The following is a 13280-nucleotide window of genomic DNA, read 5'->3' as shown; positions in this document are numbered from 1 at the left end:
AAAAATGCATCTAATAAGGTAAAATGATGTCTTACCTGATAATTTTTCTTTCCCTTGGTCACAGTAGAAGAGAGGAAAAGTCTTTTTGTTTGTTTTGTTTACACCACAGCGCCAGTGTGGTTAGGAGAAGGCAATGGGGGTGAAGAGGCTATAAAATAAACCCACCAGGATGTTTGGGAAAAAAACCCCCAAAAAACCAAAACATCCAATTGGGCAGGAAAATCGAATCGAATCAAATCAAATCAAATCAAAAAGCCAAGTCAATAGGCTGAATCGAATCAAAAATTTTTTTTCCTGAATCGGGCAGCACTACTCCAGACCGGCACAAAAAGCACAGTTACTTACCGTAGCAGGTGTTATCCAGGAACAGCAGGCAGATATTCTCACATATGGGTGACGTCATCTACGGAGCCCCGACGCGGACAGCTTTTCAAGCAAACTTGATTGAAGTTTCAAGCTTGCTATGCTGCACCACGCATGTGCATGCCTTCTCCCTCCACTAGAGGGCGCATCCCCACCTCGTGGTCCTCAGTTCCATAGCTAGCAAAGAAGCCATACCCGGGGAGGAGGGCGGGTTGTGAGAATATCTGCCTGCTGTCCCTGGATAACACCTGTTACGGTAAGTAACTGTGCTTTATCCCAGGACAAGCAGGCAGCATATTCTCACATGTGGGTGACCTCCAAGCCAACCAAAAAAGGGTAGGTGGGAGGATGGCAATTTAAGAAAACAGGTTACGCAAAACCGACTGGCCAAACCAGCCGTCGCTCCTGGACAGAGTATCCAGACAGTAGTGGGAGGTGAAAGTATGAACCGAAGACCAAGTGGCAGCCTTGCAGATGTCCTCAACAGGTGTAGACCGGAGGAAAGCAACAGAAGCTGCCATAGCCCGGACCTTATGCCCCGTGACTCGACCATGGAGTGTGAGACCAGCCTGAGCGTAGCAAAAAGAAATACAAGCAGCCAACCAGTTGGACAAGGTGCGCTTGGAAACAGGACGTCCCAACCAATTAGGGTCGAAGGACAAAAACAATTGAGGAACCCTCCGATGAGACTGAGTGCGTTGAAGATAAAAAGCCAACGCCCTCTTACAGTCAAGTGTGTGAAGCGCCACTTCGCCAGGAAGAGAGTGGGGCTTCGGAAAAAACACCGGAAGAACAATGGACTGATTGAGGTGGAAATCAGACACAACCTTAGGCAAAAATTTAGGATGGGTGCGGAGAACCACCTTGTCGTGATGGAACACAGTAAAAGGTGGGTCCGCAACCAAAGCCTGCAACTCACTAATACGGCGAGCAGAAGTAAGCGCAAGCAGAAAGATCACCTTCCAAGTGAGGAACTTGAGATGAGATTTATCCATAGGCTCAAACGGAGGTTTCATCAATTGAGCCAGAACCACGTTAAGATCCCAAACCACAGGAGGAGGCTTTAGAGGAGGATGAATGTTCAAAAGACCCCTCATGAAACGAGTAACCAGAGGATGAAGGGAGAGAGACCTACCCTCGAGATGCCGATGGAAAGCAGCAATAGCACTGAGATGCACCCGAATGGAAGTCGTCTTCAGCCCAGACTTGGACAAATGCAACAAATATTCCAGAACCGAAGACACCGGAACCGAACTCGGATCCAGATGGTTCGAGGAACACCAGGAAGAAAATCTGGTCCACTTCTGGGAATAACAAAGCCTAGTCGAGACCTTGCGCGAGGCCTCCAGAACCTCCCTCACCGACTGAGAAACCTGTGAAGTCATGGGGAAAGGAACCACTCCCGGTAAAACTTCCGCAACCAGGGCTCGGAATGGCACTGGGGAAAGATAGAACGCGGGAAAGGGGAGGGGTTCATTCCGCAGTTCATCCCCCTCCCCGAGCCACCAGATCCAGGCATGTCTTCAGGGATCTAGGTCTCTCTCCCAGTGCTCTGACATGTCGACCCAGCCTCACCAATGAGCCAGACAGTTGAGCACCGCTGCATTCACAGACCCTTCTCCCCTGGCTTAACTCTGCCTCATATGTGTCGCTCTACAGCTTGAATAGTCAAATTGTATTGCTCTCCATATTAACTTGAAAGCTAAGCCTCCAGAACACTCCTAATACTTCTCCCCACTGGCCATAACTTCTGGCAGTATACTGATCTACATAGCCAAGAAAAACCTGTGTTCATGTCACCGATCAGTTTGGTAGATTTTCTCTTACAGGAATCTGAGATGACACAAGCAAAGTATTGAAAGCAATGATAAAGAGGTGACATTTTTACCACAATCTCTAAATGATTATAGATTCTTGTGGGCTTCATTTAACTAAGGAAAACACTAGCATCACAGAGAACCACCATACTTTTTCTTGCTTTTGGATAGCACATACATATATGTCGAGACGGAGCTTGGGCACCGCAGGGGCTTCACACAGGGAAAGGAAGAGAAGGAGAAGGCTCGTCATCAGTTCCATCAGGTAAAAGAGATGATTATGTACGAAGAGGTAAGCTGCCAGTGCTTTGGCGTTCTTAGGGTGGGTGAAGAACTTATCATTGTTGTCTCCTTCCTGTAACAAAGATAATAATTATTTGGATTGCTGCAATATGGTACTAACCTCAAACAAAATATGTATCTGCAGTTCTGTCAGGAGGCATTGCTCCTGCCCTTTGTTCGCAACTTAGGGGGTCTTTTATTAGCAATCAATACATGTTATCTCCAGCAGGGCTCCTAAAATAGGTGCCAGATCACATATGCTAATTGTTAGTAAACTTATTGCTATTTTATTCATTGTTTGTTTTTAGTACATTCTTTTTGTTGCGCAGTTTTCCTCGGGATTTAAAATCTAGGTCAGGGGTGCCCACACTTTTTGGGCTTGCGAGCTACTTTTAAAATGACCAAGTCAAAATGATCTACCAACAATAAAATTTAAAAAAAGTACACAAAGCATATGGTACGCAAAGAAAATGTTAATTATCATTTATATTCTGGGGTTTTTTCAAAGAGGTCAAGGCAGATGTCTCTATGCAATGTCACCTCAGTAACAACCATACAAAAATAGACAAATATAACCCCCTCCCTTTTCACTAAACTACGATAACCGTTTTTAGCGTAGGGAGCTGCGCTGAATGCCCAGCGCTGCTCTCGATGCTCATGGGCTCCCTGCACTAGAAACCACTATTGCGGTTTAGTAAAAGGGGGCCATAGTGCAAAATATAGACAGCAGATATAAATTCTCAAAACGGACACATTTTGATCACTAAATTAAAAATAAAATAATTTTTCCTACCTTTGTTGTCTGGTGATTTCATGAGTCTCTGGTTGCACTTTCTTTCTTCTGACTGTGCATCCAATCTTTCTTCCCTTCTTTCAGCCTGTATGCTTCCTCTCCTCCAGACCTCATTCCCTCCCCCAACTTTTTCTTCCTCTCTCCCTGCCCTTTCTTTCATTCTGCCTCCCTTTCTTTTTTTTTTCTCTCTCTTCATGCCCCCTTTCTTTCTTTCTGTCTCCCTTCTTTCCTTCTGTCTCCCTGCTTGCCCCCTTTCTTTCTTTCTCCCTGCCCTCGCCATCAGGGAACAAGCCCCCAAGCCGCCACCGTCATCAGGGAACAGGCCCCAAAGCCACTGCCGCCCCAAGCTCTCCCTGCTTCCCTGCGTCGGGCCGACCAGCATTCCTCTCCCCAACATCAATTCTGCCGTTGGAAAGGAAGTTCCAGGCCAGCCAGGTGCTCTTGCCTCTCCCCAGCCCCGCTTGACCTGCAGACCTTTCTCCTTAGTCCTACTGCCTCCTGGCTTTATAAGCACCAAAGACAGCAGACTCATGGTCACCAGCCACCCCTCCACAGCCCTCATGCCAGTCCAGTTGAAAATCCAACCACATTGCTTAAAATTCTCTGCATCAGATCAGATGACTTAACATTCAAAGTCTCACTAAAAAAACTTGTTTAAAGACGCATTTCTCTCATGATGGTCTGAAATAGAGAATGACACGGGGAAAAAATCTGTCCCCGTCACCGCCCTGTCACCAGCCCACCATCCTCTGCACCGCCCCGTAACCGCCGTTCCCTTCACCGCCCCATCACCGTCACCGCCATCCCTTTCACCGCCCCGTCACCGCCACTGCCATCCCATTCACCACCCTGTCACCGTCCCCGCAGCATCCATATAAGCCTTAGTACTCTAATATTTAGCTTATTCCGTTCTTATAAATCAAAGTTCCTGCTGCTGAACTAGAGAAAGATGTTCAGCTGGCAGGGCTTTGTTTATAAATTTTTATTAACACAACTAATATACCACCATAATGTTTCCGACAGAGGACAAGTATGCAATAAATGCATTTTGCTGTTTCAATGCCAGTGCTCAGCAGAACAACAGACAGCAATATGAACATTCACCTTAGGGACTGGGTGATATACATTTCAAATGTAGTACTTTTTTAATATATAAAAATAGGCAAAATTAGTTGCTGTTTTATAACGAAACAGTAAAGTCAAAAGAGGTACGGGGTAGGGATGGGGTGTTCACGCATGCAGTAGGGGTGGGGTGGAGAAGAGGGCGGAGGAGGGACATCACCAATCCGGGCATCGCTACGCCACTGCTTGGAAGGAATCAGTCGGTAGGTGGGTGAGGGAGAGTGAGAGTGTGAGAGAGAGTGAGAGAGAAATTGGTGATTGCTCTGTTGGTTCAGCTAATCGCAGCAAGGGAATCCCCAATCACCTGAGCTGGCAGGATTTCCCAAAGCCACGGTTTTTGGGATCCTGCTGGCTCAGCTGATCAGGGATTCCTCTGCCATGATCTGCTGATTGCAGACTGTTGTAAGCAAAGATAGGTGCCAGAAATGTAGGCCAGGGGTTTCTGAACCTACCGTATATTTCTGGCGCTTTTCTTTGTGTGAATTGTGTCTATGTAGGCACTTGAGGTGCTATTCTCTAATTGGCACTATTGTGTGATTGACACACGATCTGCAGCTGCTTTTAAGGCAGCTACCAACATGGGTGCTGGTTAGAGAATCCAGGGGTTAATGTGTAATTAAACTCTGGAATTCATTGCCAGTGAATGTGGTGAAAGCAGTTAGCTTAGAAGGGTTTAAAATAGTGTGGATAATTTCCTTAAAAAAGTCCATAAGCCAATATTTAGATGGACTTTGGGAAATGCACTGATTATTACTAGGATAAACAGCATACAATCGGTTTTACTCTTTTGGGATCTTACCGGGTTTTTGGGACCTGAGGTAGCCACTCTTGGAAACAGGATACTGGGCTTGATGGACCTGTTCCGTATGGCAACTCATATTATTTTACCACTAACTATTTTAGCACAGGTCTCATTTTATGCAATGTGACCTAGTTTCCAATGACTGGGGTTAATAGTTAAATATCACTTCTTAACAGTAGCCCATATCAATAACATTCCCCCTTAGAATTTAACACAATCAGCCTGGACTAGAACAAGCATGAAAAGACTATATCAACTGCATAAGAAAACAGCTTGCAGTCTGACACTGCATAACAATTAGCTTATATATGTATTGGAGAAAGTAGAGAACCTTGTTTGGGTCATCAGAGCCTTTTAGCCTTTCAAAACTTTGTCCTTAGAGCATTATAGTATTCTTCATTGATCATTTTTCCTTTTAAACTCAAAACAAATTCAACCTATCTTGTGTCCTAGCATGAATTCATATTTCACTCAATTGGCTGTTTCAAGGGAATTAACCCTCCAACTTCCATTTGCAAAAATATCCAATGTTGTTCCTTCTATAAGCAATATTTAAATTATGAGGAACAACATTGGGTATTTTTGCTGAATTGTGTGGCACCATTTGGGCTGAACATGAAGATTGAAAATGCCTGGTTAGCCCTGGACAGATGATTTGAACAGCCAGGAGCCTGTCCTGGCCATTTAAATCATTTTGAATATCTAGTCCAATGATAACAGAATTAGGGTGATTATAGAAACATAGAACTTTGTTGATCACTAAAAACAAAGGAGACTAAGGGTCTATCAAGCCCAGCATCCTGTCTTTGACACTGGCCAGTCTTGGTCTTTGGAACTGCCCATAATGTCAGAAGCAATAGGGATTAAGTGACTTGCCCAGGGTCACAAGGAGTGTAGTGTAGCTCTAACCACTGGATTTAGAAGTTGGCTTCTTTTGGGATCCTTAACTCATCGTTGCTAGACTCGAATCTGAGTCCGTGGCACTTAACACAGAATGGAATTAGTATGGCAAAGTAATGAAGAATGGTCCAGCAGCCCCCACCCTCCCTCCACCTCCTTATATTCCTTCCGAGTTTGCCGGCTTCCTTTTTCCCGAGTCGCACACATTCAAAAAGCCGTGCACGCGCGGCTGCGCAAGTCAATCAAACTTCTCCTCTCCTGTAACTTCCTGTTTCCGGTTGTGTCAGAGGAGAAGATTGATTGACTTGCGCAGCCGCGCGTACACAGCTTTTTGAATGCGTGCGGCTCGGAAAAAAGGAAGCCAGAAAACTCAAAATTTAAGGTGAGGTGGAGGGAGGGAGCTGGCTAAATGCTACGGGCTAGCGGGCGGTGGCTGCGGGGACCGCGCGATCCTTGATACCTCACTGCAGAGACAAGACCATTCACCGCTCCACGGGGCGGTGAATGGCCTTGTCTCCGTCCCCGCAGCGACTGCTTTTTTATTTCACCGTTCCGGCGGGTTACCCGCGGCTAAAGGCGGTAGCCGCGGGTAAACCGCCACCGCGTCATTCTCTAGTCTGAAATACAACTGTACCATATTACCGAGTACTAGTTGTGTAATCAGCGTCACTAGAATCAGCATGCTAAGAATTTAGAAATGTATAGACTATATTGTGTTATCTTGTTAACTATGCATGTACATCTGTAATCTGCCTAGATAGTGCAGAATAGAAATATTATAAATAAAACTAAAGAATAAAAATATTCTCAATCTAGCTACTTTTCAGCCTCTGATCACCAAATTCGATCCTCACCCAACCAGGGCTGTGGAGTTGGAGTTCGAGTCGGAGACAATTTTGGGTACCTGGAGTCGGAGTTGTGGGTACCAGAAACTGAGGAGTCAGAGTTGAAGGATTTATCTATCGACTCCACAGCCCTGCACCCAACTATATCTTTCAGATGTTTAGCAATGTTGTTGTATAGTTAGGCTATTTAAAAATGAAACACTCACCTGGAGATAGATTGCTGCCTCCTGATATGTTATATCCCAGCTTTGCTGCAGGTTGCAGTCCCCTGCTGCAGGGCTCTGCATAGATACATCACTGGCTCCATCACAGTTCTCACCATCTTTGTTAAAGAAAAGGTAGAAACAAAGGAAAATTTAAAAAAACCACAGGAGGAACTAGAATATACCATTAATCTGTAGTATTCATTAAGTAAAGAACAGATTTTAAAACATATTCTAAAAGCACTGATGGGTGTAAAAACTTTTGTGACTGAAGAATGAATTCATGATACTAAAGTTCAAATTAAAAATTTACTGTTGACAATGTCTGTATTAAGAGTAGGGTTATCTTTTTTTTTTTAATTCTTTATTCATTTTAAAACTTTCATCAAGTGTACAAAAATTGCAACACAATAACATAGATTTAACCACTTGTACATCTTATCATTATAACTTATACAGTGGTACCTCGGTTTACGAGTGCACCGGTTTGCGAGTGTTTTGCAAGACGAGCAAAACATTCGCAAAATCGGCGCCTCAGAAACCGAGCGCGCTTCGATTTGCGAGCGCCCCCCCCTGCGAACCGGCACCCTCCCCCCCGCGATCCGGCACCCTCCCCCCCCCCCCCCGCTGCCATCGGGCCACCCCGCCGCGACCTGAGGTCCCCCCAACCCACCCGAACCCTCTTCTTACTTTTCTGTAGCCTACGCAGCGGCACCAGCATCAGCATGTCCTGTGCGTGCCGGTGCCTGAAGATCTTCTTCCTGTGCTGGGCCTGAGAGTTCACATTCGACGTGAACTCTCAGGCCCAGCACAGGAAGCAGATCTTCAGGCACCTGCATCACGTACAGGACATGCTGATGCCGGTGCCGCTGCGGAGGCTACAGAAAAGTAAGAAGAGGGTTCGGACCTCAGGTCGCGCCGGGGGGGGTGCCTGATGGTGGCGGGGGGTTGCGGATCGCGGGGGGGAGGGTGCCGGTTCGTGGGGGGCCTTCGGGGGGAGCAATGCCGGTTCTCGTGGGGGGGCGGGGAGCAGCGCTGCTGGCCTCGGGGGGGGGGGGAACCTATCAAAGCGAGTTTCCATTATTTCCTATGGGGAAACTCGCTTTGATAAATGAGCAATTTGGATTACGAGCATGCTCCTGGAACGGATTATGCTTGTAATCCAAGGTACCACTGTAGTTGTAAATATAACCCTCCCTCTCCCATCCTGAAATCCCTTTAGTAATTTTTATTTTTATATAATAGAAACCCTCCCCCCCACCCCACCCTTATCTTACATATTAAATAAAGAAATATTAGGAAAATGGCATCAATCATGACAAAAGGACGTTAATGGTTCCCAAATTTTAATGAAGTTTTTATAGTTTCCATTTTGCACCGCTATTGATCTTTCCATTCTGTATATGTGGCAAACTGAATTCCACCAAAATTTAAAATTGAGCCTACTATGGTCTTTCCAGTTATTAGTAATATGTTGAATGGCCACTCCGGATAAAAGTTTGTTATTACACATTGATATCTGACTCTTTTTTCTCATAGACATACCAAAAAGTACAGTATCATACGTTAATGCTACGTGATTTTCCAATAAACAATTTACTTGATCCCAGATTGAGTTCCAAAAGGCTAAGATATGGGGACAATAGAACAAAAGATGAACTAAAGTCCCCATATCCAGATTACAATGCCAGCATCTATTAGACAAAGAACTATTTAACTTTTGCAATCTAACTGGGGTCCAAAAAGCTCTATGTAACAAAAAAAACCAAGTTTGTTTCATAGACGTTGACATTGTACATCTCATTCTCCAAGACCAAATTTGTGGCCATTGAGATGCTGAAATATCAATGCTCCAAATATCCCTAAGAGTATTTTTAGGCTTTTTTTTAACCAATTCACTAATAGTTTTATACCAGTGTGCGGCCTGATGTCCCAGAAAGTCCGCCTGAAAACATAAAAATTCTATGCTAGGTTGATTATTCAAATTTTTCTATTCAGGGAACCCTGCCTGAATGGCCTGCTTCAATTGCAACCAACGAAAAAATTGCGATTTGTGAAGCCCAAATTTATGTTTCAATTGTGTAAAATCCAGCAGCTTACCATTAGTAATTACATCATTTAAAGTTCTGATACCTGCAATTATCCAATGTTTCCAGATGATCTTGAAACCGCCAATTTGAATCTTGGAGTTTAGCCATATGGATTGATTCGTTGAGTTATTAATAGTAATTGCTGTTAAATTACTGACAAACCGTAATGTTTTCCAAGTATCCATTAGAATTCTATTTTCTTTGTACAATCTGGGCATCTTGATACTGAGCACATGAGAAAGATGTAAAGGAAACATGAGTCGCCATTCCAAATATAACCAATCAGGAGTATACTCAATGAGATCCGGGAGGACCCAATACATACCTTGACGTAAAATATAGGCTTGATGGTACCTATAAAAGTTTGGAAAATTTACCCCGCCCTCCTTAATTGGTCTTTGCAAAGATGCTATAGCAATTCTAGGAGTTATCTAATGTACATGCAAGATGCTAAAAGACTGGCACTTGTCTTTTACCTCATAAGGTAACTAGGATGTATTCTGAAAGGTTCTATGCTGCATGCTTTTTCATTTTAAAATTTATCCTGGTGCTGCTGCTGCTAAGCAAAAATGCTGAACCACTAGCATCTAGCGAGTAGCTTGTATACAGTGCTATACAGTATAATCTCGTTATAACAGACTCGCTTATAACGGAACCTCATCTATAGCGGACGAGGTCCGCTGGTCCCGGCCGTGCGTCATTATAAATATACAGAAAATCATCACATATAGCGAACTCGCATATAACGGACTTTCAGATATAACAGACAACCAATTTGGTCCCCAGAGCCGCTTTTAGCTGTAGTTTTGTTCGGCTATAACGGGCATGAAGGCTCCGCCTACAAGGCGCGTGGCATGCCGGTGATATAGTATCAAAACGCAGCCCAGAAGAAAATGACAGAGTATTTTTCTTTCCAGTACAATACGACATAATGCTTTAGAACATCGTTTAGGATTCTGGTTTTGCAATCATTTCGTTCCATACCAATGTTTTGCTGAGATTTGTTATTGATGTTGCTGCTATGCTTGTGCAGTGACTGTTGTTCATTGATTATACTTGTTTCAAGCTGACCTAAATAAAGTTTTTTTAAAATGCAACTCTGGATATAACAGACTGTTTTTCCAGGTCCCTTGAAATCCGTTATAACGAGATTATACTGTACTGCATAAGTTTTGGGAAGCACCAATTTAAAAGTAATCTTAGGCCTTATAGCGGCTCTTCTCAGCAGTTTCCAGACCTTGGAGAGACAGCCTAATAAAAGCAGTGCCTTGATGGTGCCAAACTCTGTCTCGGGCAGTGTTCAAGGCCCAGTTAAAAGCCCACCTATTTGAGAGTGCTTTTGACTCCTAACTCCTCTCACCATGGATTCTGCATCCCCCAACCCTATATGTCATGTCTGTCTGTTCAAATTAGATTGTAAGCTCTTCTGAGCAGGGACCATTTATAAATGTCAAAATGTACAGCTTCAGAGTGAGGAGTCTCTTATGGAAGTAGAAAGAGATGTCTCTGAGGGGAATGAAATTGACTACAGCCCAGAAGCCCTTATGAGGGACTATTTAATGAATGATAGTTTGATGTATGAATATGAGGATTGGTTAGCAACAGAATTTAAACCAGACTCCCTGTATGCAAGCAAAGTATAATGAGTGGGGGAGGGGTTAAAGCTAGCTAACATTAGAAGAAGAAATAAAGCCCTGAAATGATTCAGTAACCTGACATTGCACATCCATGATAGTAGGAAGTTTTGGGAGAAGATTGATTTTTCAGCAGAGTATCTGAACAAGTGGTCTCTGGGACAGACGGAGAATGTCCATCAAGCCCAGTATCCTGTTTCCAACAATGGCCAGCCCAGATCACAAGTATGATCCCAAAAAAGTAAAATAATAACAGTTTATATACCACAAGGCCATAAAGTTCTATGCAGTTTACAATAGTTAAAAAGAATACAATCAAGTAAAAGAACTAGAATATTAGAAACCATTATCTAATACCCTAAAAAAATCTGAGGAATGCATAATAAAAATCAGTTACCTAAATATTTCAAAACCAGATGTTTTAGATATTTTCTAAATTCCCCGTAAATATCAGTAAGCCAGAAGCAATTGTTCTAAATCTTTGCCCCATGTTGCTGCCTGATATGAAAAAAGATGTTGATGTTTTTTAAAGTTTACATCCTCTAACAGGTGGAAAAACAAAATGCAAATGTGAGCTTCTCTTATGTTTATTGGTTGCAAAGAAGAAGAGCTCAGTTATATATTTAGGAGCTAAACCAAATAAAACCTTAAAACAAAAGCAGCCAAACACTTCATCCGCGCCTCCATTGGCAGCCAGTGCAGCACTCGATAAGAAGGTGTTACATGATCATATTTCTTCAACCATTCGCAATTGTTGCATGTTCTTTTGAGAAATAGGCAATATTGCAGTAGTCAAGTTGACTCAATATGAGAGGTTGCACCAAAACTCTAAATGATGAAGCATCAAAATACGCCCTAATGGACCGAAGCTTCCAAAAAGTAAAGAAACCCTTTCTAACCAAAGAATCCACTTGGTCCTTCATTGTCAAACCCTGATCCAGTATTATACCTAGAACCTTAATAGTAGATTGAATGGGATAGTTAAATTTATTGATACACAATGATATTGTTTTAGTATCAAATAGATGAGGTGAAGCTACAAAGAATTTCATTTCTTCTGATTTAAGCTTCAGTCTGAATTCAGTCATCCATTGCTCCATCAAAACCAATACTTCTGTTGCCTTAGGAATAATTTCAGAAAGAGAGGCAGCAAATGGAATAATGATCGTAAAATCATCTGTATAACTAAATAACTTTATCCCTAACTGAGACAACTGCGCACCTAACGATGACATATAATATTAAAGAGCAGTGGGGATAACGGTAAACCTTGCAGAATATCGAATGGATTACTCCAAGTGTCAGAAAGATCATAATTAAAACAAACTTGATAGGCACGAAACATAAGAAAACCTCAAAACCAATCTAACACCTTTCCTCTGATGCCAATAGCGTCCAAGCATTGTAACAATTTCCTATGGTTCACTAAATCAAATGCAGAGCTCATATCAAATTGCATGATCAAGGCATTAAGGCCCTTACTGAACAAAGAACGTAAGTTGTCCAAAATAGCTGCGATTACTGCTTCAGTACTAAATAAAGTCTAAAACCAGATTGAGATTCATGTAAAAGGGAAAATTGAGTAAGATATTCCATTAATTGAAAAAGGACCAACCCTTCCATAATTTTTACAAAAAAATGGAATGGATGCTACTGGTCTGTAATGCTAGAGACTATTTGTGATTTTTTGGAATTGGGGTTATTATGATGTGACCTTTATTAGTAAGGAATTTTCCATTCTTTAAATTATCAGTCAAATTATTCAACAAATTTAATTTCAAGTCTAAAGGAGCTGCCTTCATAACTTCCGGAGGACAAGAATCCAGAACACAATATGATCTAACATACTTATTATATAGTTTGCTATAATTACTCCATTCTAAATCATAAAAGGAGCTCCAAATCATGCCCACTTGTATTGCATTTCCTTGCATATTAGGTATTTGATATTCATAAGTATCATTTATCAAGCAATTATTTCTTAAATTTTTAAATCAAAATGCTGAGCTAAATCATTTGCCGAAGGTAACTTAGTATTATGTATGGACTAAGTGTAGAGTGAGGTGTCAAGTTTGTAATCAAATTAAACAGTTCTTTTGCATTAATACCATTGAACTCATATTAGATGAATCAATTTTAGATGAGTAAATTGTTTATAAATTTTTATGTTGGATCTCCAATTATTCCTATCTAGTAATTTTCCAATTTTTTGCCAAATCCTTTCCAATCGTCTTACTAATTGTTTCATTTTTAGAACCTCATTATCGAACCACTTATATTTATTTGAACAACTTTTACTATTTTGTTTAGGGGCAATGTTATCTAAGATGGATGCACGTGTTTTCGTCCAGTGATCCCAGAAATCAACTATTTGGATTAATGCAACCCCTTATAACAGTGGTCTCAAACTCAAACTCTTTGCAGGGTCA

At 42.2% G+C, this 13280-nt stretch overlaps 1 protein-coding gene across 4 annotated transcripts in view; it reads right to left on the bottom strand.

Annotated features, from left to right (window-relative positions):
* The window catches only part of TPCN1 (two pore segment channel 1), a 182301-nt gene that overhangs the window by 145152 nt on the left and 23869 nt on the right, over window positions 1–13280 (bottom strand). For 2 of the 4 annotated variants that reach the window (XR_004540412.1, XM_033955853.1), the window contains 3 exons: window positions 9261–9442; window positions 7131–7246; window positions 2359–2535 (listed from right to left, as the gene is read on the bottom strand). The exons of 1 other annotated variant lie outside the window; for it this stretch is intronic. Coding sequence is in view for 2 of the 3 variants with exons in the window: in XM_033955853.1 (XP_033811744.1) it covers window positions 2359–2535; window positions 7131–7246; window positions 9261–9435 (468 nt within the window). In the remaining variant the exon portion in view is untranslated. Of the gene's footprint in view, window positions 1–2358; window positions 2536–7130; window positions 7247–9260; window positions 9443–13280 lie in introns of those variants that run through there. One more of the 4 variants, XM_033955854.1, reaches the window with a different exon arrangement.

This window comes from Geotrypetes seraphini, chromosome 8 (genome assembly GCF_902459505.1).
Source record: "Geotrypetes seraphini chromosome 8, aGeoSer1.1, whole genome shotgun sequence".
In the NCBI taxonomy this organism is placed as follows: Eukaryota; Metazoa; Chordata; class Amphibia; order Gymnophiona; family Dermophiidae; genus Geotrypetes; species Geotrypetes seraphini.
This window is presented reverse-complemented; position numbering and strand designations above follow the sequence as displayed.